This window comes from Lagenorhynchus albirostris, chromosome 19 (genome assembly GCF_949774975.1).
Source record: "Lagenorhynchus albirostris chromosome 19, mLagAlb1.1, whole genome shotgun sequence".
Taxonomy (NCBI): Eukaryota; Metazoa; Chordata; class Mammalia; order Artiodactyla; family Delphinidae; genus Lagenorhynchus; species Lagenorhynchus albirostris.
In genome coordinates this window covers 42,711,350-42,739,310 of record NC_083113.1, presented here as the reverse complement: position 1 = coordinate 42,739,310, position 27,961 = coordinate 42,711,350, and the positions used below count along the sequence as shown (strand labels likewise).

Genomic DNA, 27,961 nt, shown 5'->3' with positions numbered 1-27,961 from the left:
TTAAAACACCTATCAGATGTCATGCCGCAGGCTGGACATGGCATAAATGCAACTGCTCACTTCTGGATCCCCTTCTCTACTGAATACCATGTGCATCAGAGGCTGCCCCTTTGTGTATGGAGCTTTAGAGTTCATAAAGCACTTTACAGTTTACAGAGCACTTTCCCATCCATGCTCATTTGATTTCCCACCACAGCACTGTATTACAGTGATACCACTCCCATTTCACAGCTGAAAGGACTGAAATACAGGGAGGTTTCAATATGTAATAAATAGTGAAATTTTGACTCAAACCTAAACCATGAGACTCCTTGTCCAGTGATCTTTCCCCTCTACCATGCTGTGTCTTGGCATTTGTATTGATCACTTTGGGTTATAAATGCCAGAAACGTAAGTGCCTGAGCAGAAAAAAGGAATTTGGGAGCTCACATACTAAAAAGTCCATGAAGGATGGACTTCAGGCATGGATGGCTCCAGGTGGTCAAATTACGTCATCACAGATCTGTCTTGCTCTGTCTTTGCTTTCATCTATGTTGATTTTCTTCTTGGATTCTCTTATCAAGGCAGAGACAGGCTGCCAATCTACCACTTTAGCAATCCCAGCCACAAAGTACCATACTTTTCCAATAGGTACAGCAAAAGCCTCAGGTTTCACCTTTATGCCTTGATTTGGCTCATGTGCAGACATGAACCAATCCTGTGGCCAGAGAGATGGCTAGGTGGCTCTGATTGGCCAAGACTAGGTCATGTGTCCAGCCCTGGAGTGATGCAAGAGGAGTCAGCCTTCTGGGACCACAAGGACTAAGAATAGGGGAGGTGTGGTCCCCTAAAGAAAAACGATGGTGCTGTCACCTAGAGAAGAGCAAAGAGATACTGGCACATAAAAACTAACATTCAAGCTACATCATGATCCCTCAGCATCAGGAGGAGGCTACTCACCTAGGGGAGGGTGCTCTTCTCTGACCAAGGAGCTCAAAATGGTGGCAGGCATGGTCTGTCTGGAGCCTGCTCCTTGGGGCAGGAACCCTGCTCCTCTGCAGAGCTCCACCTTTCAAGAGCCAGCCAGCGAGCTCCAGTGCAGCTCGGAGCCCCCAAAGCCACTTCCCTTCTTCTTAATGCCAAGTTTTGGTCTGTGCCTCCTGGGGCTGGGGTTGGAGGCTGGGTTCTCTGAAGATGTTCCTCTTAGTAGACAGAACTTAGTCATGGTGTGACCTAAAATTTTTAAAAAGAATAAAAATAAAATTTAAAAAGCCAAGAGCCCAAAATGTCCTGGCTATGGATAGATACTGGGGCCAAGTTTGCAATAAATTCTCCCCACTGTGAGCCTCTCTTTCCCCCATCCCATCCCTGGTGAGACTTGTTGCTGGGCTGTGGTTTACACTGCAAAACCACCCTAAAGGCAGAATTGGGTAGTGCTTAAGAATACAGACTCTGAAAAAAAAACAAAACCATAAAGAATACAGACCTGCCTCTGGAGGCAGGCTGTTTGTTTGGGCTCAAATCTCAGCTCGGCCACTTACCAGCTATATGCAAGTTACTGACCCTGTGCCTCAGTTTCCCCACCTATTAAATGGGTTTAATGATGTTAATAGTAGAACCTCCTATGTAGGGTTGTCTAGGAATCAAGTGAGCTAGTACATGTTCAGACCAGTGTCTGGCACGGAATAAGCAATATATATAAGGCGTGGCTATTATGTGCCATATCAGCTGCTTTTTATTCCTCTGAGGAGACAGGCTCCTGGAGGACAGGGCCTGGTCCGTCTTGTTTGTCACTATATTCCTGGTGCTTAGCATGGGGCCTGGAACAGAGCAGGCCAAGGTAAATATCTACTGAATGAATGAATGATTGAATGGCTAGTGCCATGGGAGCCAGCAGTACTGGACTCTAGGCTGGCTGTGTGACCTTAGGCAGTTGGCTTCCCCTCTCTAAGCCTCAGTCTCAGCCTCTGTAAAATAAATCAGATCAGTCAATGTTACTCAGACTTTTCCAATCAGGCCCCCATTTACATCGTGCTAGGACACACACACACTGAAATTGAATTTTCACAAGACAACACTTACTTTCCTATGTGCAATATACTCTGATATATTCTGTTTTCTTGTGTTCTACTCTATTTCACTCTTTTTCATTTTTTAAAAATGCAATCCTTACCCAGTGAATAGATTTGAAGCCTCACTAACTTCTGGAGACCTGCAGTTAAAACACTGAACTAGGGGCTTCCCTGGTGGTGCAGTGGTTGAGAGTCCGCCTGCCGATGCAGGGGACACGGGTTCGTGCCCCGGTCCGGGAAGATCCCACATGCCATGGAGCGGCTGGGCCCATGAGCCATGGCCGCTAGGCCTGCGCATACGGAGCCTGTGCTCCACAACCAGAGAGGCCACAACAGTGAGAGGCCCGCGTATCACAAACAAACAAAAAGTCACTGAACTAGATAAAAGGCAAGGTCCTTTCTGACCCAGACACGGATGATGTTATAAATCTTGCCTAAGAAGCATTATTTGATTTTGTGTGACGGTTAAGAGCTTGGGCCCTGGCGGGAGAGGACTGGGTTCAAGTCCTACGGATACTGGCCTGTGCTGATCTTGGTAAGTTATATAACCTCTGGGTGCCTAGGTTTCTTCCTTAATGCAATGGAGGTAACAATGATTCTTTCCTCTTAGGAATGGTGTGAGGAATGAACTGATAAATGAACTGATACCTGCAAAGCACTAAATACTTCTAAATGCTCCATGAAGAACTTTTAAAAAACATTATTGTTATTTGAAAGAACATATATAACACTTTGTGGGTAGCCTGGCAGGGAGTCAGAGCTCAATAGATGTTTGTGTATTTTTTGGAGATTATCAGAGCATTCCTCTACCTCTCCGGGGAAAGAAACTGAGTTTCCAGGAGGGAAAGGTACTTGCCCAAGGTCACCAGCAAGTCAGAGACAGAGCTTCAGGCATCAGGCCTCAGATTTTAAGAAGGTCTATAACTTGCTGATTCAGGGAATGCAAGGGAAACCCCCTTTCCTTATGTCACGGCCCAGAATTCACTGATCTCAAGCCCTCTTTCTTTTTCTTTGTTTGAACCTTTTCCCCCCATTTTTAAACACTGAAGTATGCTTTACATATAGTAAAATTCACCCCTTTTGGTGAGCAGTTCTGTGCATTTTAATAGACACAAACAGTTATCGACCCCTATACTCAAGATATAGGACAGTTTCCATCATGCCAAAAAATTCCCCTGTGCCCTTTGAGGACAAAATCTCCACCCACCCCTAGTACCTGGCAACCACTGAGATCTTTTCTGTCCCTATAGTTTTGCCTTTTCCAGAAATACTTTTGAGATTCATCTACTGAATATGTTGTTTTGTATATACATTTTTGCTTAGCAGTATTCCATTGTATGGATACCACAAATTGTTTATCCATTTACCAGTTAATGGGCATTTGGGCTGTTTCCAGTTTCGGGTTATTATAAATAAAACTGCTAGAAACATTCATGTGTCTTTATGTGGACATACGTCTTCATTTTTCTTGGGTAAATACCTATGAGAAGAATTGCTGAATCACATGGTTAGCATATGTTTAACTTTCTAAGAAGTTGCCAAACTGTTTTTCCAAAGTGACCATGCCATGCTGTCACACCGGCAGTGTACGAGAGTTCTAGGTGCTCCACATCTGCTCCAGCAGGCGGTGTGGGCAAGCTTTTAAATTTTAGCCATTGTGACAGTTGTATAGTGATATCTTATTGTGGTTTTCATTTGTACTTACTTAATGACTGATGTTGAGCACCATGTATCTTCCCTCTTTCTTTAAAAAAATTATACAACGGGCTTCCCTGGTAGCCCAGTGGTTGAGAATCTGCCTACCAATGCAGGGGACACGGGTTCGAGCCCTGGTCTGGGAAGATCCCACATGCCGCGGAGCAACTGGGCCCGTGAGCCACAATTACTGAGCCTGCGCGTCTGGAGCCTGTGCTCCCCAACAAGAGAGGCCGCAATAGTGAGAGGCCTGTGCACCGCGATGAAGAGTGGCCCCCGCTTGCCGCAACTAGAGAAAGCCCTCGCACAGAAATGAAGACCCAACACAGCCAAAAATAAAAAAACAAATAAAAATTATACAAGTAGTAAATAGCCACAGTAGAAAAAATTAATGCAGAGATAAGCAAAAAGAAGAAAAATTAAAATAAAGATCACCTGTTACCCTAGAGTTCATCATAGCTGACATTTTGAGCTATGTCCAACCTGTCTCTTCAGACAAACATATAACTGAATTTTATTTATTTATCTGAGAACGTAATACATGCACCTGGTACAAAGTTTGAAAGGAATGAAGGATAAGTGTTGAGAAATAAGCCTCCCATTCATTCGGTTGCTGAAGTTAAAAAGCCTAACTTAACATAGGATAGCAGAGAACGTGCATTAACCGCATTCCTTTGATGTGTTGGTGAGAGTGTAAACACGTACGAGCCCAGTAACACTGAGCACTCAAAAACCCCAGGCCACAGAGAGTCCATTCCTCAGCCCTTAACCAGAGGAAACAGCAGAAACATGCACAGCAGGATACCCGTACAAGAATATTCATAGATGCATCCTTCAAAATAGCAAAAATCTGGAAAAAATCCAGATGTCCATTGACAGGATAATGGATTTTTAAAATGCAATATATTCATACAACGGATGAATACATAGCAATGAAAAAATGAATGGACTGCAGCTATGCACAGCAGCATGAATGAATCTTCATAATATGATGCTGAATGGAAAAACTACTTCCAAAAGGTTCCATACAGCATGATACTCTTTTTATAAAGATTAGAAACAACTACAAGTACACAATATATTATTTGAACTGTAAGTATATATGTATCAACTATACAAAAGGAGCAAGGGAAGGAAAAGCACAAACATCAGAAGACTGGTTACCTTTTGGGGATGTAGGGGCTTGGGATAGAAAAGGATCCCAGGGGTACTGTTGTTCTATCCCTTGGGTTGGGTGGAGAGTTAAAAAAACTAATCAGTGAATCAAATTGAAAACCGGGTAGACACAGACCAATGATACAAGTGTATCATTAATCAACGGATTATGATTCATCTAATTCTGAGCACATGAGGTGCATTAAAAATTAAAAAGCAAGTCTTCCTCTCTGGTCCCCCAGGCACTCTGTTCCCCTCCCTAAAGGCAACTACTGTTACCACTTTCTGTGTTTCCTTCAGGAAGAAACTACTTTACCTATTCTATTGAGTAACCTGTGTTTTTACTCAACAGCAGTTCATGGACAACCTACCACATCAATAGATTCCCAATAGCATTTTAATGGCTGTATAATTTTCCACTATTTAGATGCCCATATTTTATTTTATTTTTATGTTTTTATTTTTTAAATTTATTTAATTAATTAATTTATTTTTGACTGTGTTGGGTCTTTGTTGCTGTGCACGGGCTTTCTCTAGTTGCGGTGAGTGGGGGCTACCCTTCGCTGGGATGCGCAGGCTTCCCATTGCAGTGGCTTCCCTTCTTGCGGAGCACGGGCTCTAGGCGCACGGGCTTCAGTAGTTGTGGCTTGTGGGCTCTAGAGCACAGGCTCAGTAGTTGTGGGCACATGGGCTTAGTTGCATGTGGGATCTTCCCGGTCCAGGGCTCAAACCCGTGTGCCCTGCATTGGCAGGCGGATTCTTAACCACTGTGCCACCAGGGGAGCCCTAGATGCCTATATTTTATTAAACTAATTCCCTTTTTGATGGACCTGGGTTTTTTCCCCCAGTGTTTTTTCTCATAAACAATGTTATGAGGAACTCCTTTATATACACGCCTTTGATGAATTGTATGGAGAGGTCTTTAGGATAAATTTCTCCAAGTAGAGTTACTGAGTCAAAGATTATGTGCATATTTCAGGGTTTTGAGCCATATATTGTGCCCACCAGCAAGGAGAGAGGGGACTGTCTTTGAGAAGTCTGGCAGCTGGCCTGGTGCTGTGAGGTCTTTTGTTACTAAAGCTACCCCAGAGGTTATTCAGCAGCAAAGCACTGTTAACCATTCCCAGGACCTCCCTGTGGGACAGCAGGAAATGGGGTGGCTCCTCGGGCAGAGGAGAACAACAAGTCTTTATCAAAATGCTATTCACCAAGAACGCGTTATTAGCACAGATCTTGGTCTTGCATTTGGGCAACTCCTTGCAGACGCGTGGAACTATGTCTCCTGAGGGAAGATGAGCAGGAGTTCAGGGTGTGCCGGGCTTCTTAGCATTGGACCCCACTTCTGTTCACTAAATTATACAAGTAATAGTGTGCAATGGGGAAGAGTTGGCACTAGAGCCAGATGGCCTGGATTAAAACCCTTGTTACTCTGCTTCCTAGCTGCGTGACTTAGTTTGCCCTTCCATAAAATGGGGCTAATGAGGGGCTTCCCTGGTGGTGCAGTGGTTAAGAATCCACCTGCCAATGCAAGGGACACGTGTTCAATCCCTGGTCCGGGAAGATCCCACATGCCACGGAGCAACTAAGTCCGTGAGCCACAACTACTGAGCCTGCGTTCTAGAGCCTGCGTGCCACAACTACTGAGCCCACGTGCCACAACAACTGAAGCCCAAGCGCCGAGAGCCCGTGCTCCACAACAAGAGAAGCCACCACAGTGAGAAGCCCGTGCACCGCAACAAAGAGTAGCCCCTGTTTGCCGCAACTAGAGAAAAAGCCCGCGTGCAGCAATGAAGACCCAACGCAGCCAAAAATAAATATATTAAAAATTAAAAAAATTTTTTAAATGGGGCTAATGCTACTTAGCTCATGTTTTTTGGGCACATAAATGAATTAGCATACATAAAGTGCTCAAAACACACTTGGCATGCTGAAAGTGCTCTATAATTATGAACTGGGCTCGATTCACAGCCCCTGCCCTCAAGGTAACCTCAGACTGGTGGGGGACATGGAAGCATTTACAATTCAGGGCAATGAATACATTAAGGCAGGTGCTAAGGAAACTCATAGGAGGGATGCCAAATTTGGAAGGCTTCCTGGAAGAAGTGGCATCAGGGCAGGAACCAAGTCACTTGCAGGATAAAGGAGAGGCAAAGCGGCCAGCCATGAACTCCCTTTACTGGAAAGGTGAAGATGGGATTCAGAGAAGGTTTTCAGTCTTGGATTTCAATTCAGCAACTTCTCAGCACCAGCCTGGGTCCCAGGTACTGTGCTCAGTGCCAGGGATGAGTGTGGGCTGGAGATAATTAGGCAGAGGCCCTCAGTAAGCTTACGATCTAACTCGGAAGAGGAACATGAAGTCTAGCCTAAGAGCTAGACTCCAATGAAATCTACTAGAGGAAGGAACACGATGTCAAGGGAGCAACTAATTCTGAGGCTCCAGGATTGTGAAAGGCTTTGCGGAGGAAATGCTTGTAAGAACTGATCAGATTTGGGGAGGGATGGGGAAGAAGTAAGGCACCCCCCATAGGGGGAGGAAGCACAAGCGAAGGTGAGGCAACAGGAGAGCCTGTGTCCTAAAAAAGATACAGCGTGGATTGTGGGGCCTGGATCAAGGGAGAGGTGAGGGGTGGGCAGGACTAGGCTGTAAATGTCAGCTGAGACCAGGGCCTGGAAGACGTCACATGACATGCTACTTGGACTTCACCTAGTAGGTCATGGGAACGGAACAGAAGTGTTTAAGCAGAGAAGCGACATGATGAGATCTGAAGGGTTACTCTGGCACGGACGGGGGAGGAGTCTTGGCAGGCAGCACAGCTCGAGGGCCACTGTAACTGTCTAAGCGACAGATCCGGTGGGCACGGAGGGCAGGCACGGGTGGAACCTTTGTAAGCAGCCCTCTGAAACACTTGAAATCCAAACCCTGAACTTATTCCCTGGTGGCTCATGAGTCGAGATGTCTAATATCCCTGGAAAAATAAAACTGCTCCTGACGCCAGCCAGCAGGAGCAAAAGCAACCCGATATGCTTGTTGATTAAGATGAGGGAAACTTTTCCCCCTTTATTAAGGGTCAACCGAATTATTAGGGAAAATAGAGTGACATATTAAAGTGAAATGACTTGATTTTATCGTTTTTTTCCTTCATGGAAACAATACATGAGATCATCATTTAAAATATTTCTCAAGGATGGTAAAGTGTAATCCACCAAAACCAACCTTGACTTCATTTCCATAGAGACATAGAGAAGGAGGGAGAGGAGGGACAGAAGGGTGGGGAGATCTCAGGAGGAGAGGGAATGTGGCCAAGCGGAGCAGCGGGGCCAGGGGCGGAGGGAGGAGGACGATGGCACAGAACGGAGGCTAATGCGCTAGGCCCAGAGGTGGAGTGTGTGTGAACCTCGGAATCAGAGGCCCAGCCAAGTTTCCCACCTTTCTTAGCCCTGATTTCCTTACTTGTCAAATGCGGGTCATAATGTCCTTGTCACATGGCACAATGAACGTTATTAGATCTGTATATTAAAAGGATCCCACTGCCCTGGCCACCCGACTGGAGTGGGATAAAAGAAAGTGCTCTGCAGACTACCTGGCTTTTAAGAGTTTTCTTAAGAAAGTTTTTTCTGTGTGTTTTGTTTTTTGTTGTTGTTGTTGTTGTTTTTGCTGCACTGCATGGCTTGCGGGATCTTAGTTCCCCGACCAGGGATTGAACCTGGGCCCATGGCAGTGAAAGCGCCAAGTCCTAACCACTGGACCACCAGGGAATTCCCAAGAAAGTTCTTAAGATGAGGGGCTGATGGTGATGGTAGCTTTACTTACTATCATTTCCTTTTGGAGTTCTCATTGGCCTCATGTTATTCACAGCAGTTAGGCTTCTCTTGTTTAAAACCTCTCTCATGGGGTCATCCAGGATGGGGTGCCCTCAGCGCTTCAGGACTGGTTGGTTCAGTGGCACCCCACTTCCTCCATCCCCAGCCTTCTCACCGCTGGGCCTTCCAGGGGTAGACGGCCTGACTTGTTCCTCTTAAGTCCCCGCCGCCCACAAGTGCCTGGCAGCTCATGAAATGACACACACAGGGGTCCTGAAGCTCTCTCCTTCATGCCCTGTGCTCAGGCCTCACCCCTCAGCTTTTACTTCTATCCAGTAAACCACCCCAAGGGAGGAAATGAGGAATGTGAAGTAAATGATGTGGGTTCCCTTCGTGATATGGCGCCACCACTTCTCTTCCTTCCTCGCTAGCTGGCGGCAACGTCCCTCTCCCATCTCTAGTAGGAAGGAGAACAGGTACTGTGAAGCTGGCACCAATGCCCCTCCCTCCCAGGGTCACCTGGCCTGTGTGCAGCCTGGAACCCTCTCCAGAAGCCCACACCTGCAGAACCCTACTACACCCGAACATCTCCACTTACATGTCCAATAGGCACCTCAAAGTGCTCAAAAATACAGGCAAGTTCAGAACCAAACGCATCATTGCCCTTCTCCAACCTGCTCCTCTTCCTGTCTTCATTTCAGAAAATGGCAGCATTATCAACCCAGTCAACCCATTATCAACCTAATCTAGTGCTTAGATGAAGACACCTTGCAACCCTGCCCACCACTCTGTAAATAGTACCTCCATTAACTCTGCTCAGTTAATCTTTTGAGTTTGCCTGTTTCTTGCCAGCATCCTGGCTGATACATCTGGTCTCCCCTTTTACTCCTTCTCCCTCTCTAATCCGTTCTCCACACAGCAGCCCGAGGGCTCTGCCTCCCTCCCTCATTCCTTCTTTTCATTTTTCAAGTCTAACTTTTGAGATGGGTAAGGCATTCACCTAGTTCAAAAATTACAGGACACAGAAAAGGTATAAAGTACAAGTGTCCCTCTCATTCCTGTTAGCCATCCGCCTAATGAATTCCCAGGCCTCTCCCCGCGGTTAACGGAGTTTCTTTTGTATTCTTCTAGAGCCATGCGGTCCAATACGGTGGCTACAAGCCACATGTGGCTATTAGATTTAAATCTAATCATTAAGTTAAATTAAAAATTCTGTTCCTCAGTCACTCAAGCCGTATTTCAAGTGCCATGTGTGGCCAGTGGCTACCATGTTGGTCAGCAGAAATACAGAACATTTCCACCATCAGAGAAAATTCTATTGGACAAGGCTGTTCGAGTTTCTCTCCGCATATTTAAGTAAAAATTCATATAGTCTCATTTTCCTCCTCTTCTTTTACACAAGAAGTAGCACATGTTCCGCATTGTTCTCCAACTTGTTTTTTCACTTGACAAGATACCTTAAGGATCTTTCCACATCTGTGCATAAAGAGCTTTCTTGTTGGTTTTCAGTTGTGGAATATTCCATGCTGTGAATGTGGCAGAGTTTATTTAAGCAGCCACCCACTGATGGACTAAGGGTTATTACCAACCTTTTGCTCTCACAGTCAACGCAACAACGGTGAATGGTCTTGTCCATCTGGAATTTTGCATGTATGCAAGTGTCTATAAAGAACACACCCGTGAATTATCATTCTAGAGCACCGATTTGGTCATGCCTCTCCCCTGCTGAGCACACACTGCTCCTCCTGATCTCCTTCTCCAGCCCACGGCAAACTCCTATGCAGCCCTCAGGTCTCAGCTTGGATGTCACCTCTTCTGGGAAGCCCTCCCCGACTCCGCCTCAGGTCAGACTAGGATCACCTGCCCTGTAATTGCCTGGTTCTTCCTGGTCTCCTCCCTCAGTCTGGAGCTTTATAAGGGAGGCTTGGGGCTGTCTTGTTTTTCCATGTATCCCCAGGGCCTGGCACTCAGTAGGGGCTCAATATATATTTGCTGAATGATGAGGTGGGCACCAAGTTCCAGCAGTGGTTCTTTCCAGCACTTTGTGGGCTCCCAAACCAAGGAGCTGGTGAGGAGAACCCCCAGCAAGCAGCTGATTCAGATGGGGAAACTGAGGCACAGAGGTGGCAGCCTTTGGATCAGCCCCCTTGACTCCAACCTCTCCTTTTTTTAGCCCACCTTACAGTTAATAACAACAATAATAACAGTAGTAATATTACCTGTAAGGTTAATATTTATTGAGTATTTCTATGTGCTAAGTGCTGCTCTAAGTGTGTTACATGCATTAACTTATTTGATTGTTGCAGCAACTCTGTGAGGCATATACTCCCATTATTATGCCCATCTTATTGGTAGAGGAACTGAGAGCTTGTGTCACAAATGGCAGAGAATGACTTGAACCCAGGCAGTGGGGCTTCAGAGCCCACACTCTTATGCACTCTGCTGAGCTATCGACCATTCTTGGCAGCTTCTCCCTTTTCCAAAGCTCACTGTGGCTCCTCACTGACTCAAGCCCAGAGCTTCTTCTCTTGTCATCCCAATCCCCCCACCCTGCCACCCTGGGTCCCATCCCTCCCAGCTTGACTTAGTTTATTTTCTACTTCATTGGCTTCCCCCTGGAACAAGATCCTGAGACTGGAGCCAGACTGGGCTCTTCTATCCACTTGCTATAGCTACCTTCTGGGCCTCAGTTTTCTCATCTGCACAACAGGTCAATGGCAAGGGAAAGTATGGTACTCTCCTTTCTTTTAGCCCCTTATCCAGCTCCTATACATCTTTTAAGGACAACTCAAAGGGCTTCCTCCTTCAGGAAGTCTTCCCAGATTTCTCTAGCCCCTAAAGTTCCCTCCCACTCTTCCCTGAAGGCAACTTTTAAGACTCAGATTAGCACTTAATTCTTCTTTTATTTTCTGGATTGTAAGTTGTCCCCCACGCCCTCCCCACCAAAGAAAGTGATACTCTTTGAAAGAACATATAAGATAAAAAGTAGAGCTTCAGTCTTTGAAGTACTACCTTCATTGTTATTGGCATACCTGAGTCCCACCTTCACTAACCTTTACTTAACATTGTTTTTTAAATGGACTCACTATCTAAAACATAAAGAAATTTATTTTAAGTGAAAAACTAACAGTATTGTAAATGAAAAACCAGCATCACTTGCCGTAACTAAAGTAAAAATAAATACAATGATGACAGAACAGTGTCATTAATTTCTAGGCTCTCCTTCTCCGGTTAAGAGAGAGAACCATAAGGGTTAAAGTCATTAAAGATCTGCTAAGCACAAGAAAAGGGGGACTCTTCCCTTGACGCAAGCAGGATTGAAAGAAAAGTGAAAATGGAACAACTCTGTCTGCGTGATTCAGGATCACGTAACACTTTAATACCTTGCTCACCCATCACCTCACACCATTCCACATCCCACCACAGGCCCGAAGCCCACACTCTAGGAAGCAATGACTTGATCAGAACAGACAGAACCAGCTTCATCTCCCATCTCTGCCCCTCTCTAGCCTCTGTTTGCTCCTCTGTAAGATGGCATGAGCATAACCACTCCAGGACTGATGCAGGGTTAAATGAGATGTCACAAGTGGCGTTCCTGGATTCTCTCAGCTCTGCTGCTAACCATCTGGGCATGACCATGGGTGACTTACCCTGCCTCCCTGGGCCTGACTTTCCTCATTTCCAAAAGGTAAATTATAGCGGAATTCCCTGGTGGTCCAGTGGTTAAGACTCTACGCTTCCACTGTAGGGGGCACAGATTCGATCCCCGGTCGGGGAGCTCAGATCCCACAGGCCACATGGCACAGCCCCTGCCCCCCCAAAAAAGAGGGAATTTACAAAACCTGCCTTGAGGGTCGTAAAGCATGTTTATTAAACAAACATTTATTGAATGCCTACTATGTTCCAGGCACTATTCCATGGGATAGGGATGTAGCAGTGAAGGAAAGAAACAAAAATCCCTGCCCTCGTGGAGCTTATATTTAAATGGGGGGCAGGGGACAAATAGATAAAATATACAGTATAGTATGGTGAGAAGTAATAAATGCTAAGGAAAAATAAGGCATGGTGGGTGGGGGCAGTGTTGCAATTCTGAAGTGGGACAGAATCTCTGACAAGTGGACATTTGGGTGATGCCTGAAGGAGGTGAGGAGCCATGAGGTCCCCGGGGGAACAGCAGGCCAGCCAGAGGGCACAGCGAATGCAAAGGCCTCGAGGTGGGAAGCAGCCTGCACGATTCCCAGAAGAGCAGGAGGCTGACGTGGCCAGAACCACGGTGGGACTGAGGTAAGAGCAGTGGGAGGCGAGGTCCCAGGGGCAACGGCGTCAGATCCTGCAAAGCCCTGTGGGACATTTTAAAACTTTGGTTTTGATTTGGAGTGAAACTTTAGCGTATTGTCTTACACATGGTAAGTGCATAATTCACAGAAGCTCTAAAGGTAGTAATTCCCATACTTACTTAGCACTGTCTCCTCAGAAGGCCTCGGCTGTCAGGTTCCAGGGTGACCAGAGACCTGCCCTTCCCTGCCCTATTGGCTGGCCCTGGTTTACTGGAAGGCAGTGGGGACAGGAATGGATGGAACCCAGCCCAAGCATTCCTGACCCACCCATCCCCTCTCAGATTGCTCTCCAGGCCCTGTCACACCCCTGCCGCTTGCTGGGCAGTGGGCACAGGAATGCTGAGGCAGCTGGGGGCTGGGCTCCACCCCTAACTTGGAGAAGGCCTAATAACAAGCAACAAGAACAGTAATGATGGCAGCTACCACTTATTGCACCCTAACTGCCAGTCAGACAAAGCACTGAGTGCTTTTCACATGTCACCTCCCAGCGGCCTCTTTTCACCCCTTTGAGAGAGGTGTGGTCTTGAGGGAAGGGAGGCTGTGGGTCACACCCACCTCTGTGACCTCTAGGGGCTGCACTCTTCACCAGGGCTCTGTGCCCGCAGACTTGGGGCTCCTTTCTGACAGGCTCCCCACTCAGTCCGGGACCCCCGAGAGACAAGAATCTTGTAACTCCTGCCTGCCAGCTCTGCAGCTGCTCCAGGCCCGGACAGGTCCAGGCAGCCCCCTCAGTGGCTGAGAAGTGAGCAGAGGAGGAATCAGGTTTCTCCAGCTCCTGGATGGAGGCAAGATTGCTGAATCAGGCCTTTTCCCAGGGCTTCTGGAACCAGGCCTTGTCGTGAACTCAGCCTCCAGGCTGGCTGTGGAGGTGGCAGCCCAGGACTGGGCACCTGGGCCTTACCCCGTACCTGTCTGACCTCATCTCCCACTGCACTCTTGCTCGTTCCCTCTGCTCCCTGCTGAACTCGGCTGAAATCCCCGCAGCACTCCGGCCTCAGGGCCTTTGCACAGGTAATTTTTACTAGACATACCTGCATACTCGCTCCCCAGTACCCTCCAGTCTTTGCTCAAATGCTCCCTTCTCAGTGAGAAACGGAATAGTTCCTGCCATATCAATAAACAAAGGATGTCACAGTCATCAATGATTGCAGCCCTCCAACAAGACCTGGTGAGCCCTGAGGAAACTCAGGAAGTGAAAACACAAGATACTGGCCCCAGAAGGTTGAGGTGCATATCAAAGGAATGATTTCAGTGAGCCCAGACTCTTGCATCTTCCCATACATAGAAAAGCACTAAATTCCTTAACTTGAGATATCTGGTTTTCTTTAATTAACTATAATCTTCTGATGCTCCCGACTACCTGCCCTTTGTTGCAAAACTCGAAAAATATCCTGGCTCCTCCCCTCGCCTCCTCGAGCAGTTTCTCAGAGCTATCTGAAACGCTGTCTCCTGGGCTGCAGTCCTCATTTTGCCCCAAATAAAACTTAACTTGCTGGGGGGCTTCCCTGGTGGCGCAGTGGTTAAGAATCCGCCTGCCAATGTAGCGGACACGGGTTCGAGCCCTGATCCGGGAAGATCCCTACATGCCATGGAGCAACTAAGCCCGTATGTCACAACTACTCAGCCTGCGCTCTAGAGCTTGCGTGCCACAACTACTGAGCCCACGTGCCACAACTACTGAAGCCCGCGCGCCTAGAGCCCGTGCTCCACAACAAGAGAAGCCGCTGCAACAAGAAGCCTGTGCACTGCAATGAAGAGCCCCCACTCACCACAACTAGAGAAAGCCCACGCGCAGCAAGGAAGACCCAACACAGCCAAAAATAAATAAATAAAACATAAATAAATTTATTAAAAAAAACCCCTTAACTCGCAACTCTCACGTTGCACATAATTTTAAAGTCAACATCAGCAAGGCCTTTCCTGACTACTAGAACTGAACCCTCACCCCAACCCCTTACTTCCTATGCCCCACCCCAGCTTCATCTTCCTCTATAGCCTCACCTTTCACTGTACCATCCATATTACTGAGTCATCTTGTTTATCGTCTGTCTCCCACGGAATGTCAGCAGGATCGCCCTTAGACTGGGCAGGAAGGGCCTTCGCCCTGTGCATTAGAAGGCTCTGCTCTGGCCCTCCTGCCCCTCCTATGGAGCTAAGGAGCTGTGACTGCTAGAACCTGTGCCCCCCACCCTGCCCTCTAGACCATTCCCTGCATAAACTGGGCAGGCCCTCCCCAGGTCTGTCCTGAGGGCAGCCAGCACAGCCCAGGTGTGTACTCCTAGGCCCAAGGGGTGGTCAGTGGAAAGCTATTTGTGTAGGTCAGTGGACAGAGCTTGGACAGGTGGGCTGGGGAATACATATACACACACACATGTGCACAAGGACCCTCATGGTGTAGGATGGAGCCTGGGGTAGGTAGAGTAGTAGGCTGACCACTGCTCCTGGGCTGGGGTCTAACTCTGCCCGTGCAGCCGCATTCTGCCTAGTACTCTAGGTGTCTGGGAATCCAGATTAAAACCTGGCCTTCCAGATCGCCATGAAGACATGCTTGTCTATGTAGGAAGATAGGATATCTTTTATTTAACAGTTTTTGACCTAGACTCACATGGTAGGTGGGCCCTACACATTTTTTTTCCCGGAGCCCCCCATATATTAGGGCTGGGATTTTTAAGTTTTCTGCATTTCTGTATCCCCTGCAACCTAGAACAGTGCCTGGCATAGAACGCATACTCAATTAACAGTTGTTAAATTAAGGAATAAAGAAGTCCTGGGGTGATGCCCCACATGCCCCAGACGCAGTTGGAAATGCTGTGGCTTTTGTGTGTCAGGACCTTAGAGTCTCAGGGTCAGGTGGGGCCAGCTCTGCTGTGGAGGAGGCTAGGCCATACCTGAAGAGCCTCCTCCACTGCCTGCCTGCCCCATGTTCCCAATGTAGCTGGAGTTTTTTCCTACTGGTAAAAAGAGCGCATACTAGGGAATTAAGGAGACCTGGACCCCAAAACTGTCTCTGTCACTTGTGTGAAGGGCACGGCCACATGTGTGGCCGCATGCGTGAAGGGCACGGCCAGTCACCACCCGATAAACAGTGACCGCCGCCACTATCACCGTCACCATCACCATCACAGTGTCCAAGGCAGTTCCTGCCGCACGGCAGCCAGTGTGGCTGTTCCACCCTCAGCTTCCCTAGCCCTCAGCGGCCAGGCTGGGAGGCACTGGCCGTGCTGTGGTTCGAGTGGATGGTGCCCTCTGCTGGGCGCAGAGGGGAAGGGCCTTCGGGGAAGCCACAGCCACCCTAACCACGGACGTCCCTTTCTGCAGTCGGAACGCTAAGGGTAGGAAGGGCTGTTTCCGCCCAAGCTGTGAGTGTGGAGATAAAGGAGCAGCACCCAACGCTGTCAGTCTGTCAGCCACCACCATGCAGTGATAAGAACAACACTTAGGCAGCGCTCCTGTGCCAAGCACCGTTCTAAGCGCTTCACAGATACTGACTCATTTACTCCTCCACCTTCCAGGTGAAGAAAGTGAGGCACAGAAAGGTTAAGTGATTAGCCTAAGGCATCGTGCCTGGAGGTGCTGGGATTTGAACCTGTGCCCAGAACCACGCCTTCTGGGTGGATTATTTTCGTGGGAGGTGGGAGGTAGGCTCTGCCTTTAGCCAGAAGGAGTGGAGCCCCCAGCGAGTCTGGAACTGGACACAAAGGGCGTGAGCTGCCCAAGGGGCTTCCCAGGGTGACTGCCCCCACCCTTTCAATGGCAGGACCGTTGCCCGGCTGACCTCAGGGCCCCCCCTTACTGGCCATCCCTCAGCATTTCCCTACCTGGGTCTTCTTGCTGCATCCCTGTGTGGGCCTGTGGTTAAGGAAAGTCCATGTCTAGCATAGGAAGCCAGGAATTTGAGGCCTCAGCTACTTGCCAACCTTCCGGGGATGAAATCCATCCCCTCAAGCCCCTTCAGGGACTGGCAAAGCCCACTTGGTGAGATGGCTCCTATCTTCAGCCTTTTGGGGAGGAAAAAAAAGATTGTCAGGTCAGCCACCAGGGAAAAGGCATGGTGAGAAGTGAGGCTTGGGTTCTGCCCATCTCTGCCCCGCTGGAGCGATCTTGGGGAGTCCCTGCTTTTGGAACCTCTATCTTTTCCAACCTGAAAAATGACAGGGGTAGATTGGGGGCAATTTTCAAAATGCTCTGCATTTGGGTTCTTAAGGAGAAACACTGGGAGGATGAGGCCAAAGGCAGGTCTCTGGGCACCCTGACTCCTTCTTCCCACAGCTTTACTTCAATTATTTTCTTTGTTGGACTTGGGTTCTGCAACTTTGGCTTTAAGTCTGGGGGAAAATCATTTAATAGAATGAGCCTGAGGGGTCCTTTCAGCACCAACCCGTCTGAACCCTCCACTTAGAATTAGGCAGCCTCGATCACAACCAGGACCACAGGCCCCCTCACCCCTCCCCAGTTGGAGGGCTGGCTTTTTTCTTTTTCGGCTATACTGCGTGGCACGCAGGATCTTAGTTCCCCAACCGGGGAGCGAACCCACACCCCCTGTAGTGGAAGCGCGGAGTCTTAACCACTGGACCGCCAGGGAAGTCCAAGAAGGCTGGCTTTGAAGCATCTGAGGAGATGGATGCTCCAGGGAATTTATTTTATCATTGTTAAGGGCGAAAAACTACAAGTACTAATGTCCATGGATGGCAGTAAGATTACATACATGCCAGCACATCCCAACTAGATGTGATGGAGACGATAAGGCAATCCTTTTACATCCTGTTATGAAAAGATATAATGCAAAATGTGTATGTAACGCATAGGGGGGAAAAGATTGGAAGGATGCACGTTCAACTGTTAGACCTCAAACTGTGAAAGATTCACATTCAGGGGAGGCAGAGCAAACATGCAGGTGGTCCCCATTGGTATGGGCCACACTGGTTATTTACAGTCAGCACTCACTCAGTGGTTAGCACTGGAGACCTACCAGCTGCAAATAGTTTGACTTATTATTATAGGCCCTAAAGACCAGAGTCCATTTTTCAGATGAGACGCAGGTTCCGAGTGAGAGAGTGACATAACATCCAGCCCTGTCACACAGCCCAGGCTCGTTCCTTCCAAGTCACTCAGGGGCTGGTGGCGGGTTCCATCACCAAGGGAATCCAGATCCACCCGCAGAGACGAGGCTTGGCTAGGAAAGGCTGCTTTTGCTCCTCCGCTCCCTCCAAAAATCTCAGGGGAGGAAGGCCAGCCTGCACAGTGGCTCCTTGGTTTTATTATTAGTCTCAGCTGAAGATAGGGTTTCAGGCTTTATTCAGGCTTCTCAGAGAGGCATTTAAGATAAGGGGCAGCAGGTGTTTGCTGGCTGAGACACCTAATCCTCCCCGCACAACCTTAGCAGCAGTAGCAGCAGGGCCCTGGTAGAGGGGAAGCTGAGGCTGCGGGAGCCAGATGCTGCAGCTTGAGGGAGAGGCAGGAGGTGCTGTGACCGTGGGCTCAGGTGCTACGGACCAAGGAGCTTTCTTAGCAGACTCAGTTCCCTTTAAACTTCCCCATCCAGGGCCTGAGGCTTCAGGACACCCACGGCTTCACGCTTCAGAGCCTTGGTCTTAAACTCACGGGTGCATCAGAATCACCTGGAAGGCTTGTTAGACAAGATTGCAGGGTCCTGCTTGCAGAGTTTCTGATTCGGCAGGCGATGCCGACGCTGCTGGCCCAGGAACCGCGCTTGGAGTACCATTGCTTTAAAGAATCAGTCACTCCTGCAGGAAGGACACATTGATTTCAACTTCAGCGACATTTTCAGCTTCACTTCGGATTCTTTTCTTCTGGTTCATTGCAAAGACAAATTTAAAACTTCGCTTTAACAAAGACACACATGGAATCCCTGCTGCCTCTTCATCCTTATTCCTGCATCTGTGCCCTGGTGTTGTCAGGAATGTTCCAATTTCATTGACATCCTGGGTGAGTTCTCTAATTTTCTGTCTGGCTTGATTTTGATGATGATCAGGCATCATTTAAAAAAAACACAATGAGGCCATTCTTTAAAGGAGGAAGATCCCCTCAGAGGGTGACTGTGAGGATTTGTTTGGAGGAAGTAATTGAAGTTAAGGGCTGTTTGGGTCTAAAAAGTACTGAATAAATGGTAGCTGTTACCAATGAACACAGATAGCGCTTACCATGTGCCAGATGTTAATTCACTTAAATCTCCATGAAAACTCCCCATTTTATACATGAAAAATCTGAGGCAGGTAGAGGTTAAGGGACTTGCTGGGAAGGAGCGGAGCCAGATTCTCCCCAATCCCTGCCTTTCGACACAGAGCCCACAGAACAGGAGAGGAAATCTTCACGTACTGCACCACGTATGTGTGCAGCCACTGGTCCAGAAAAGACATCGCCTGCAGCCCTGGTGCCGCTAAGCCCAGGGGTAAGCAAGTTAACGGTTCTCACACAGAGTTAGCAGTTCTGAATCTGTAGGGAGGACAGCAGAAGGTTTGCCCCTACCTGGGCCTGTCAACAGATCCTGAGCTTCCTCTACCATCAGGAGGAAGCTGGGGGGAAGCCCGCAGGGCTAAAAGCATTTTCTCCCCCTTGCACAACTCTCAAAGTTCTCGAAAACCACTGAATTGTACACTTTAAATGGGTAAATGATATGGTGTGTGAATTATACGTCAATAAACTGCTATTAAAAAAAAAGTTCACTCCCCTGGCACCTCTGGGAAAAGTTCCTTTAATAAAAAAGTTCTAGTACATTTACAGCATTGTCATCACCCTTCCTCTACAGCACTCGATAGGGAAAGTAAAAAATAAAGGACCACCTAAACACGCTCGGTATAAAAACGCAGTAATCCATTCAAACAGGAGGCCTCGGGGTCCAGACATCAGAGAGAAATGCAACGCGTGAGGGCACATGAGCCAGGCAGCTCTGGCCTGGGCTTCTGGAGGACCCCAGGGGCGGCTGAGGACCTGGTTCTAACTTTTTGAAAATAGCATTAAAAAAAAAAAAAAAATCCAGATTGCAATAAGAGGCCTCTTTCTAAGGAGGAGGGTCCATTCCAGAGAGAACGTCAACATGGGGGAGTCAGAGTCAGTCCAGGCCCGGTACACAGGGCTGAGCATCTTACGGCAGGGGAGAGACTCCCGGAAATTCAGCAGCCCTGGCCGAGGCTAAGAGGTTTTCACTGTTGAAATCAAACTGCCCGGGTCCCTCCATGCTGAAAGGCTTAGAAACCTGCCCCTTTAACGTCACGCCTCTTCCCTCCAAGTTGCTAAGGCTACTTCTCAACAAGCTTCGAAGTCCCTGGCCGAGGTGGGGACGGAGACCCCTTGGAGATGCAGCTGCGGGCCTGCTGTTTAGGCCCCCGGCGCTGCAGGCAGGGAGGCCTAGTCGTCCTGGCCCCCGCCATACATGTCTGCCAGCTTCTTGAAGCGGCTGCCCCATTCATTCAGATAGTCGTAGTCTTGGTCCTGGTCGGAAGCAGAGGAGGTGAGCGAACTCAGGGAGGCGGCATCGGAGCCGCTGCCCTCATAGTCGAACACCAACAGGGAGTCATAGGGTGGGGCCGTGGGGTCCGTGTTGGCCGCCTTCAGGTTCTGGGGGACAGAGAGCAGGGGGTTAGGAGCTGCGGGATCAGACACCTGGCAGCTGTGAGAGCCCCAGCAAGTTAACTGAGCCTGCATTTCTCCATCTGCGAAGCCAGCTCTCCCCTCCTTTAAGGTTTTGAAGGTTGAAAATGAAATAATGCACATAAATCCTCAGCACAGGGCCCAGCCTGGAGCGAGCGCTCAGTGTGACAGGCCAGCAGTTCAGGGTGGGGGCTCTGAAATCAGACTGCACACACGATGTGTAAACTTAACCTCTCCGTGCCATTTTTTCCCCCCTCATCTCTAAAATGGGAAGACTTCTTATAGTTTTAGAGGAATAAATGAATATACGTAAATATAAAAGCACTTATTAGCATAGTACCCGGCATATAGTGGAACACTATTTCCTCATTTGTGAAATGAGGAAGACAACAGGTTTCCTACTCTGCAGAGTTGATGCAGGCAGGCATTAATTGAGACAGTATCTGCAAACTGTCCAACACAGATATTCCGGAAACTGTCTTCATCTAACTGGAGGGAAAATCTCCTGGTTATTTGGCTCCAAGGCAAAGTTGCCCTGAGCAACTTTCCCCAGCCACTTCTGTTTTTGCACAGGATTCTCAAATATGCTCAGGCTAAAGAACAGAGTCTGACCACCAGGCTATTTCTAGAAAGCAAGAAAGGTAAGAAGGGTTCAAGCCAAAGTGAGGTATCCTGACCACCCATTGAGCTCTGTGCCCACTGCTGCTTCCTTGAACTCCCCAAATCCATCCATCCTCCCCTCCTTCCTTCGTTCCTCCCTCCCCTCCCATCTCTCCCTCCTCCTTCCCTCCCTCGTATTAAAAACCTCCTTTAACTGACTGCTATCAAGGTACCAGGCTGTGCTAGGCTCATATCACTCATCTTCTATGTACCTAGGTTGTGGTTCTCACAACCCTGGCTATATATCTGATTTCTTTGGGGAACTAAAAAAACATCAGAGCCTAAAAAAAATGAATGTCTGGGTCCCAGGCACTGATATTTTTCAAAATTCCTCAGATAAATCAAATATGTGACCAGAATTGAGAATATCAGATACACTTAGCTATTAGCAACAGTAGCTATCATTACCTAATACATGTTAGGTACCAGGCCAGCGGTTCCCAAACTTAAATTATCTGGGAATCTTTAAAAGAATTCTGAAGCTCCAGTCATATCCGGATCAACTGAATCACAGTCTCAGGGGGTGAGTCAGAGGCTCCGTTTTTGATGTTCCCTGTGCTAGCACGGTTCCAAGTGATCCTGCATCCAACCCCCAAAGCACCCTACGACAGAGGACACCAACTCTGCTCCAGATTGGAATCACCTGAGATCTTTAAAAATTCAAATCCAGGGAGTCTGGCTCCAGAGTTTTCTCCTGACAACCACTACATTTGCTGAATAAAAAAATAATTCCTAACCTATTCTTAACCACTCTGAAACTTAGGGTTTTATGGAGGAGGAACAGAAGCTCAGAAGTTACTCAAATATGCCAGAGGTCACACGGCAGGTTGGAGGTAGAGTCAGGATTTGAACCCAGAGCCAAGACTCCAAGCCCGTCTGTGCTCGTGCTGCTGATGCTTGAATAAAGGGCTGCCCTAGGATGGCCCCCCATGCCTCACCTCGATGATGAAGTTGCCAATTTCATCTGGGTTGGCTGGCCGTGGACGGTATGCGGGTGTGGGGATGAAGGTTGGCACCACATCGTTGCGGAGAACCAACTCAGGCCGGGCCTCCAGGCCCCGGTGGAGTTGGGTGATGTCATAGTCCTTCATGAAAGGGGAAGGTCATGGGATGGAGAAGGACCCTTCCACTCCCCCCGTTTACATTTCACCCTAGTTCCGTACCATTTGGATGTTCTGGTTCATGGGTAGGTCTTAGAAGACAGATAATGTCAGAGATCTCTGAAAGCCCTAGTTTCCAAACCCCCTCCTCCCCAGTTAAGCACAGGTTCAAGGTCAAGGTGGCTGGGGCCAAAGAGACTAGAGCCATGGACCAGACACCCTCTCAGAAGACGGATGCTTCAGACCAGGGTCTGGTTGACGCAGCTGACATGGTTAATTGGTTGACCCAACCATCCCTGCCAGTGGCTGTGGGGGCCATCCACCTCCCGACCCCCAGACCCCCCAGTGCCCCACCTGGTCCTCCTCGCCACCCCCCTCTTCGCCGTAGTAGAAGACGTTGTCACGGGTGTCGTCTTCTGGGAGCAGAAGGGGCTCCTTGATCTTCCGTTTCTTTCTCACCAAAAACAGGAGCACCAGCAGGAGGACTGCAAGAGATGGGGAGTGTGAATATTCACCCCCCAGCAACCACACGGCTGGCCAGGACCCACAAACCCCCAGAGCCCCATCTAATTCTAGACCCCTTTATTCAGTTGCCAGAGCTTAACACACTTCAGTGGCCCTCTTGCACCTAGGAAAATCCCTGACTCCCATCAAGCCTACAGGACTGGCCCCTGCCTGTCTCCAAGCCTCCCTGCCACCCAAGTCTAGTCACATTGGCCTCCTCGGGGCTCCTCAAATATACCCAGCAGTCTCCCACTTCAGAACCTTCAACCAGGCTCCTGCCTCACCTGGAACACTCTCTATGCCTATGCATGGCTCTCACCCTTGAGCTCTCAGCTTAAAATCACCTCTTCCTACTGGCATTCTGACTTCATTCCCCCACCTGTAATTCTGTATCATTTTACTGTCAGTCTTCCCATATTGGTGGTACTGGTCCTTAAGGAAACCCTCCTTTGTGGGGATGGGAATCTCCCAGCAGATGTTACTTTTCAACATGACTCTTTTTCAGTCACTAGGTGTCCTCTAATAACCATAGACTTTAAGTTAAAAGCAAGACAGTGTGGGCTTCCCTGGTGGTGCAGTGGTTGAGGATCCGCCTGCTGATGCAGGGGACACGGGTTCGTGCCCCGGTCCGGGAAGATCCCACATGCTGCGGAGCGGCTGGGCCCATGAGCCATGGCCACTGGGCCTGCGCGTCTGGAGCCTGTGCTCCGCAACGGGAGAGGCCACAGCAGTGAGAGGCCCGCGTACCGCAAAAAAAAAAAAAAAAAAGCAAGACAGTGCAACTTTGATATAACGCAGTAATGTGAACTTAGGTGCAAATGCTATTTTGGAATTTTAAGAGAGGGACTAGGTTTTAGTAATATGGTTTGAAAGGCTGACAGTCTATTTGGACACAGTGGGGACTGGCCAGCTAGTGCCTAGTTGCTCGCCTTACCCCCAGTTAATCCCATATGAGGAGGGTACCCCCTGGTCCTCTCTATGGCTGTTTAATGTAAGAGGATAGAGTCACTGTTTAGCTTTATCCCTTTTTTTGCCTGCGGGTGGAACCACTGTCTCCCTCTGGCCAGACAAAACTGACCTAGCCTTCTTTGGGAGCCCATGGGTTCTCAGGATGGACACCCTCTGTGGGCTAGACTGTGACTCCTCCCTCACCTTTTCCTCCCCCCTGGGTCTGAGGAAAGGCAGGAGGCAACCCGGACTTCTCACCTGCACCCAAAGCTTATATATCCAGCTGCCTACTGATACCTCCATTTGGACTCTTCCCACGGTCCTTCCCAAACTGGTTAATGGAAGCTCCATGTTTCTACTTGTTCAGGACTTGGAATCATAGCTGCCTTTTTTCCTCATACCACATATGAATCTGAATTGATTCTACCTTGAAACATGACCACCTCTCACTCTGCCACCCTGGGTCTAAGTCACAACTACCATCTCACCCCTAGATTATGGCAGTAGCTCCATATGGCAATCTGTCCCCACCCTTGGGGCCCTCTACAGTCTGTTCAGCAGGAATCCTATAAAATTCAAGTCAAATCACATTGCTCCTCTGCTCCAAACCCAATGACTTCCCATTTCAACCAGAGTGCTTATAATAACCTACAAGGCCCAACACGCTGCTCCGCCACACCCATCACTTCCCTGACCCCATCTCATCTCATCTCTTACTCTTCTCCCTCTTGCTTTTTCCATCCCAGTCATTGCTGTTTCCACACACAAAGCACAGAGCTGCCTCAGGGCCTTTGCACTTGATGTTCCCTAGATATCTGCGTGATTTGCTTGCTCACCTCTTTCAGGTCTTTACTCAAATATCCCCTTCTCTGTAAGGCTACTTCTTGCCCACCCTACTTAAAATGGCAGACCTCCTTACCCGACTTTTTTTTAATCCATAGCAACACCTATTTCTCTGCCAGATTATTTGTCGTCTGCTAGCTGCACTGGAAAGTAAGCTCCATGAAGGCAGGGACTGGTCTGTTTTGTTAAGTGTTGTACCCTCAGCGCCTAACAGTGCTTCCTACACAGTATGATGACTAATTAAAGCTTGCTCTTGTATTCATATGTGATTGAATGCATGTTTTCTGTGTAAGGACAATTCAGAGTGAAAAAAGCAAATGTGATAGGTTCTACCTTCAGAGCAAAGAAATTAGTTTTTAACTAAACATTTCTGCTCACTAGACCAATGGCTCTCAAGCTCTAACATGCATCAGAATCCCCTGAAGGGCTTGTTAAAACACAGATTACCGGGTCTTACCCCTAAGCTTCTGAATCAGTAGGTCAGGAGTGGGCCAGAGAATTAGCCTTTCTAACAAATTCCTGGTGATGCTAACGCTGTTGGTTGGAGACCACGACTTCAGAACCACCGCTCTAGCCACTAGATGATCTGACAGCAGGGTCGAGTCTGCTCCCCAATGTATCCCCAAAGCCTGGCACCTTCCAGAACCTCCATAAACATCTATGGATTGAATGACACTCTGGGAATTAAGAGTTTAAGGAACAGTTGCACAATGTTGGTGGCCCCTTAGTCCGTGAAATTCAGGGTAGAATCAGGTCTTCTAACTATCCTGTCCTCAGAAGGGGAAGGGTGCCGGCACTCACACAGCAGAGCCAGGACAGCACCCAGGATGGGGAGGAGGAAACTCCCCTTCCAGCGTTCGGGGCAGGTCTCCACATGGCCGTGGCAGTCGCACACGGTGGCCCTGATCACCGTCAGCTGTTCCTTGTTGCCGTGGTCGGACAGAGAAAGGTGCACGTCGTATGTGTCTTGCTTCAGGAACTTCTTCAGGAACAAGGCCACTGTGTCTCCTGGAGTGGACAGATAATTATTCATCTCAGGAGACCACAAATGGTGGGAACCGAGCACACCATGACGGAAGTTTGAGGAGGCAGCCTCTGCATCTGGGCAACAGGAAGCAATATCCCCAAAGCACATTATACCAAGTGTTAAAAACTGATATTCGGCCAAAGCCAAATTTACCACTGTGGAAAGGATTATTTGGATAGAAGAATAAATTCATCACTTTATTTAAAATAAATCAATAATCACAGCATTTTTTAAATACGATGTTTTTAAAAAGTCATGGCATGTAGAGCCAATAATTTCTCAGTACCATTAGCTGCTAGATTATTCCTTGCCGCAAAACAAACAAACATTGTTCTTCCTAAAAGATAGCTAACCCAATCTTTTAATATTTACATTAACTGGCCACCTGTTTTCCTATTTGAAAATTCACTACCATTTATTATTGCAGCATTTTGCTCTTGCAATAGTAAATATAATGTTTACACCTCAACTGTACGATAGAATTTCAGTATCTGAAACACGGATATTCTGAGCGAGCATCAATTATTAATAAATCCAAAATGCATACGACTTGGTGATGTAACTGATGTTGTTAAGCAGATCAGAGAGGGTGCTAACCTGTGTTATCCCAGCATTAGTGACTGCACACAAGTTCAGAGATGCCGGCAGTGAGGCTGCAATGGGCACTGTGCTAACCAGCCTTCAAAGGCCCGGGGTGGGCAGCAGGCAGCCACAGAGCAGAAGCCAAGCCTCAGTGCGGCCTGCACGACAGGTACCACTCTGGGGAGGGTGTGCAGCACTCCTGGAGTGGGGAGGGGGGCTGTGTTTGCGGGTGAGAAATACAGGGTCAGAGGCCTCTCTGAAGAAAGGCCTTCCGTTTAGACCCAAGTTTCTCAAAGAGGGCACTATTAGCTTGGATGGAACTATTCTTCATCATGAGGAACCTTCCCAAGCATTCAAGTCCTCACCACTAAATGTCAGTAGTGTCCCCCCATCACTGGGACATTCAAAACCAACCCCACGTTTCTAGCCCACCCACCTTCAGGCTTGCTGGCCTATTTCAGCAGTGACCTCAAGCCATTTTCAGTTCAAAGGCTCTGCATGCTTGCTGGGACCCCCTTAGTTAAAAGGCCAGAAGGGAGAATTCACCCTGTTGCCATTCGGCAGTGGCAGGCAGAGAGAGTTCTGTAGGCTGAATGTTTGGTCTACCAAGTGGAGAGGCTAACATAGGGTATTTCACCCAAACATCCCTCCTGCTATCCTGTTCCCACGCTGGAGGGCTGAGTTCTCAGCTGATGATGGTGCTGGTGGCGGTGTCAGTGACTAAACTGACCCTTACTATGTGCCAAGCCCAACTCTGATATCCACCCCAACTTTAAGAGGCAGGTTCTGTTATCCTCATTTTACAAATGCAGACATCGAAGCTTAGGGAGGTCAAGGAAGCAGCCCAAGGTCACACAGGTGTAGAGTTTGGATTAACTCCTCTGACAAAAAAACACAGTCAGATAGAACAACTAAGTCAAAACCAAGAACGGGGTATCAATGCTAGTATCAGGTGTTGGCACCACTGAGCTTTGGGCCTAATGCTCACACTTGACAGAGTCAGATCTGTGATTGTTTGGGAAACAGTGGTGGTGAAGATGGCCACTGACGTCTACCGAGCACTGATATACCAGACAAGATGCCTTTCAGGCACTCATTTAATCTTCACAGTGATTGTATGGAGGTAGGTACTATCATGGCAGCATTCTACAAGTAGGGAAACTGCAGAACAGTGAGGTTCAGTAACTTGCCCACAGCCACGAACCTCGTAAATGGAAGGGCTGGATCTTGAACCAAGGCATTCTGGCTCCAGAGTCTACGCTCTGTAAACGATACAGTCAGGGCGGGGGAAAACTGGCTTCTAGGCCACAAGGTGGTGACGGGAGACCAACTTGGGTTCCCTCAAGGAAAGGTGCTGGATAAACATCCCCAAATCACGGGAATCATAAAAATGAGACAAGATGTGTCTGAAGCAGGTCTCCCCAGTCCTTTCTGGGCGGGGCTCAGCAGCAGTAATAGGTACCAGGCATTTTGTTACTTCGGGGCAGAGCCTGAATGTTCTGGCTCCTCATTCCCCTCCTGGGGGACTCTAGCCCCAAGAGGAAGAGGAAGATGCTTTAAACCAGAGTGAGCAGGGTTCCTCCAGGGGCCTTACTGGCACTTGGGCCTGGATGCCTCTTTCTCACACACCTGGGTCCTTGCCCACTTGAT

At 48.4% G+C, this 27,961-nt stretch overlaps 1 protein-coding gene, 1 long non-coding RNA gene and 1 other non-coding gene across 6 annotated transcripts in view; all 3 read right to left on the bottom strand.

Moving 5' to 3' along the window:
• Window positions 1–954: 954 nt before the first annotated feature.
• Window positions 955–18,557, bottom strand: LOC132510280 (uncharacterized). Its single transcript, XR_009537262.1, has 3 exons — window positions 18,009–18,557; window positions 16,858–17,037; window positions 955–1,212 (listed from the first exon to the last, which is right to left on the bottom strand). It is a non-coding gene; the product is annotated as an uncharacterized LOC132510280 (long non-coding RNA).
• TRNAE-UUC (transfer RNA glutamic acid (anticodon UUC)) lies at window positions 8,585–8,657 on the bottom strand. Its single transcript has one exon. It is a non-coding gene; the product is annotated as a tRNA-Glu (tRNA).
• A 1,178-nt stretch (window positions 18,558–19,735) lies between the features above and the next one.
• CDH3 (cadherin 3) overlaps window positions 19,736–27,961 on the bottom strand; it is a 103,033-nt gene continuing 94,807 nt past the window's right edge. For all 4 annotated transcript variants that reach the window (XM_060132213.1, XM_060132212.1, XM_060132210.1 and 1 more), the window contains 4 exons: window positions 25,504–25,710; window positions 22,762–22,892; window positions 22,246–22,392; window positions 19,736–20,614 (listed from right to left, as the gene is read on the bottom strand). In XM_060132213.1, coding sequence (XP_059988196.1) covers window positions 20,405–20,614; window positions 22,246–22,392; window positions 22,762–22,892; window positions 25,504–25,710 — 695 coding nt within the window. In that variant the 3' untranslated portion in view covers window positions 19,736–20,404. The remainder of the gene's footprint in view (window positions 20,615–22,245; window positions 22,393–22,761; window positions 22,893–25,503; window positions 25,711–27,961) is intronic.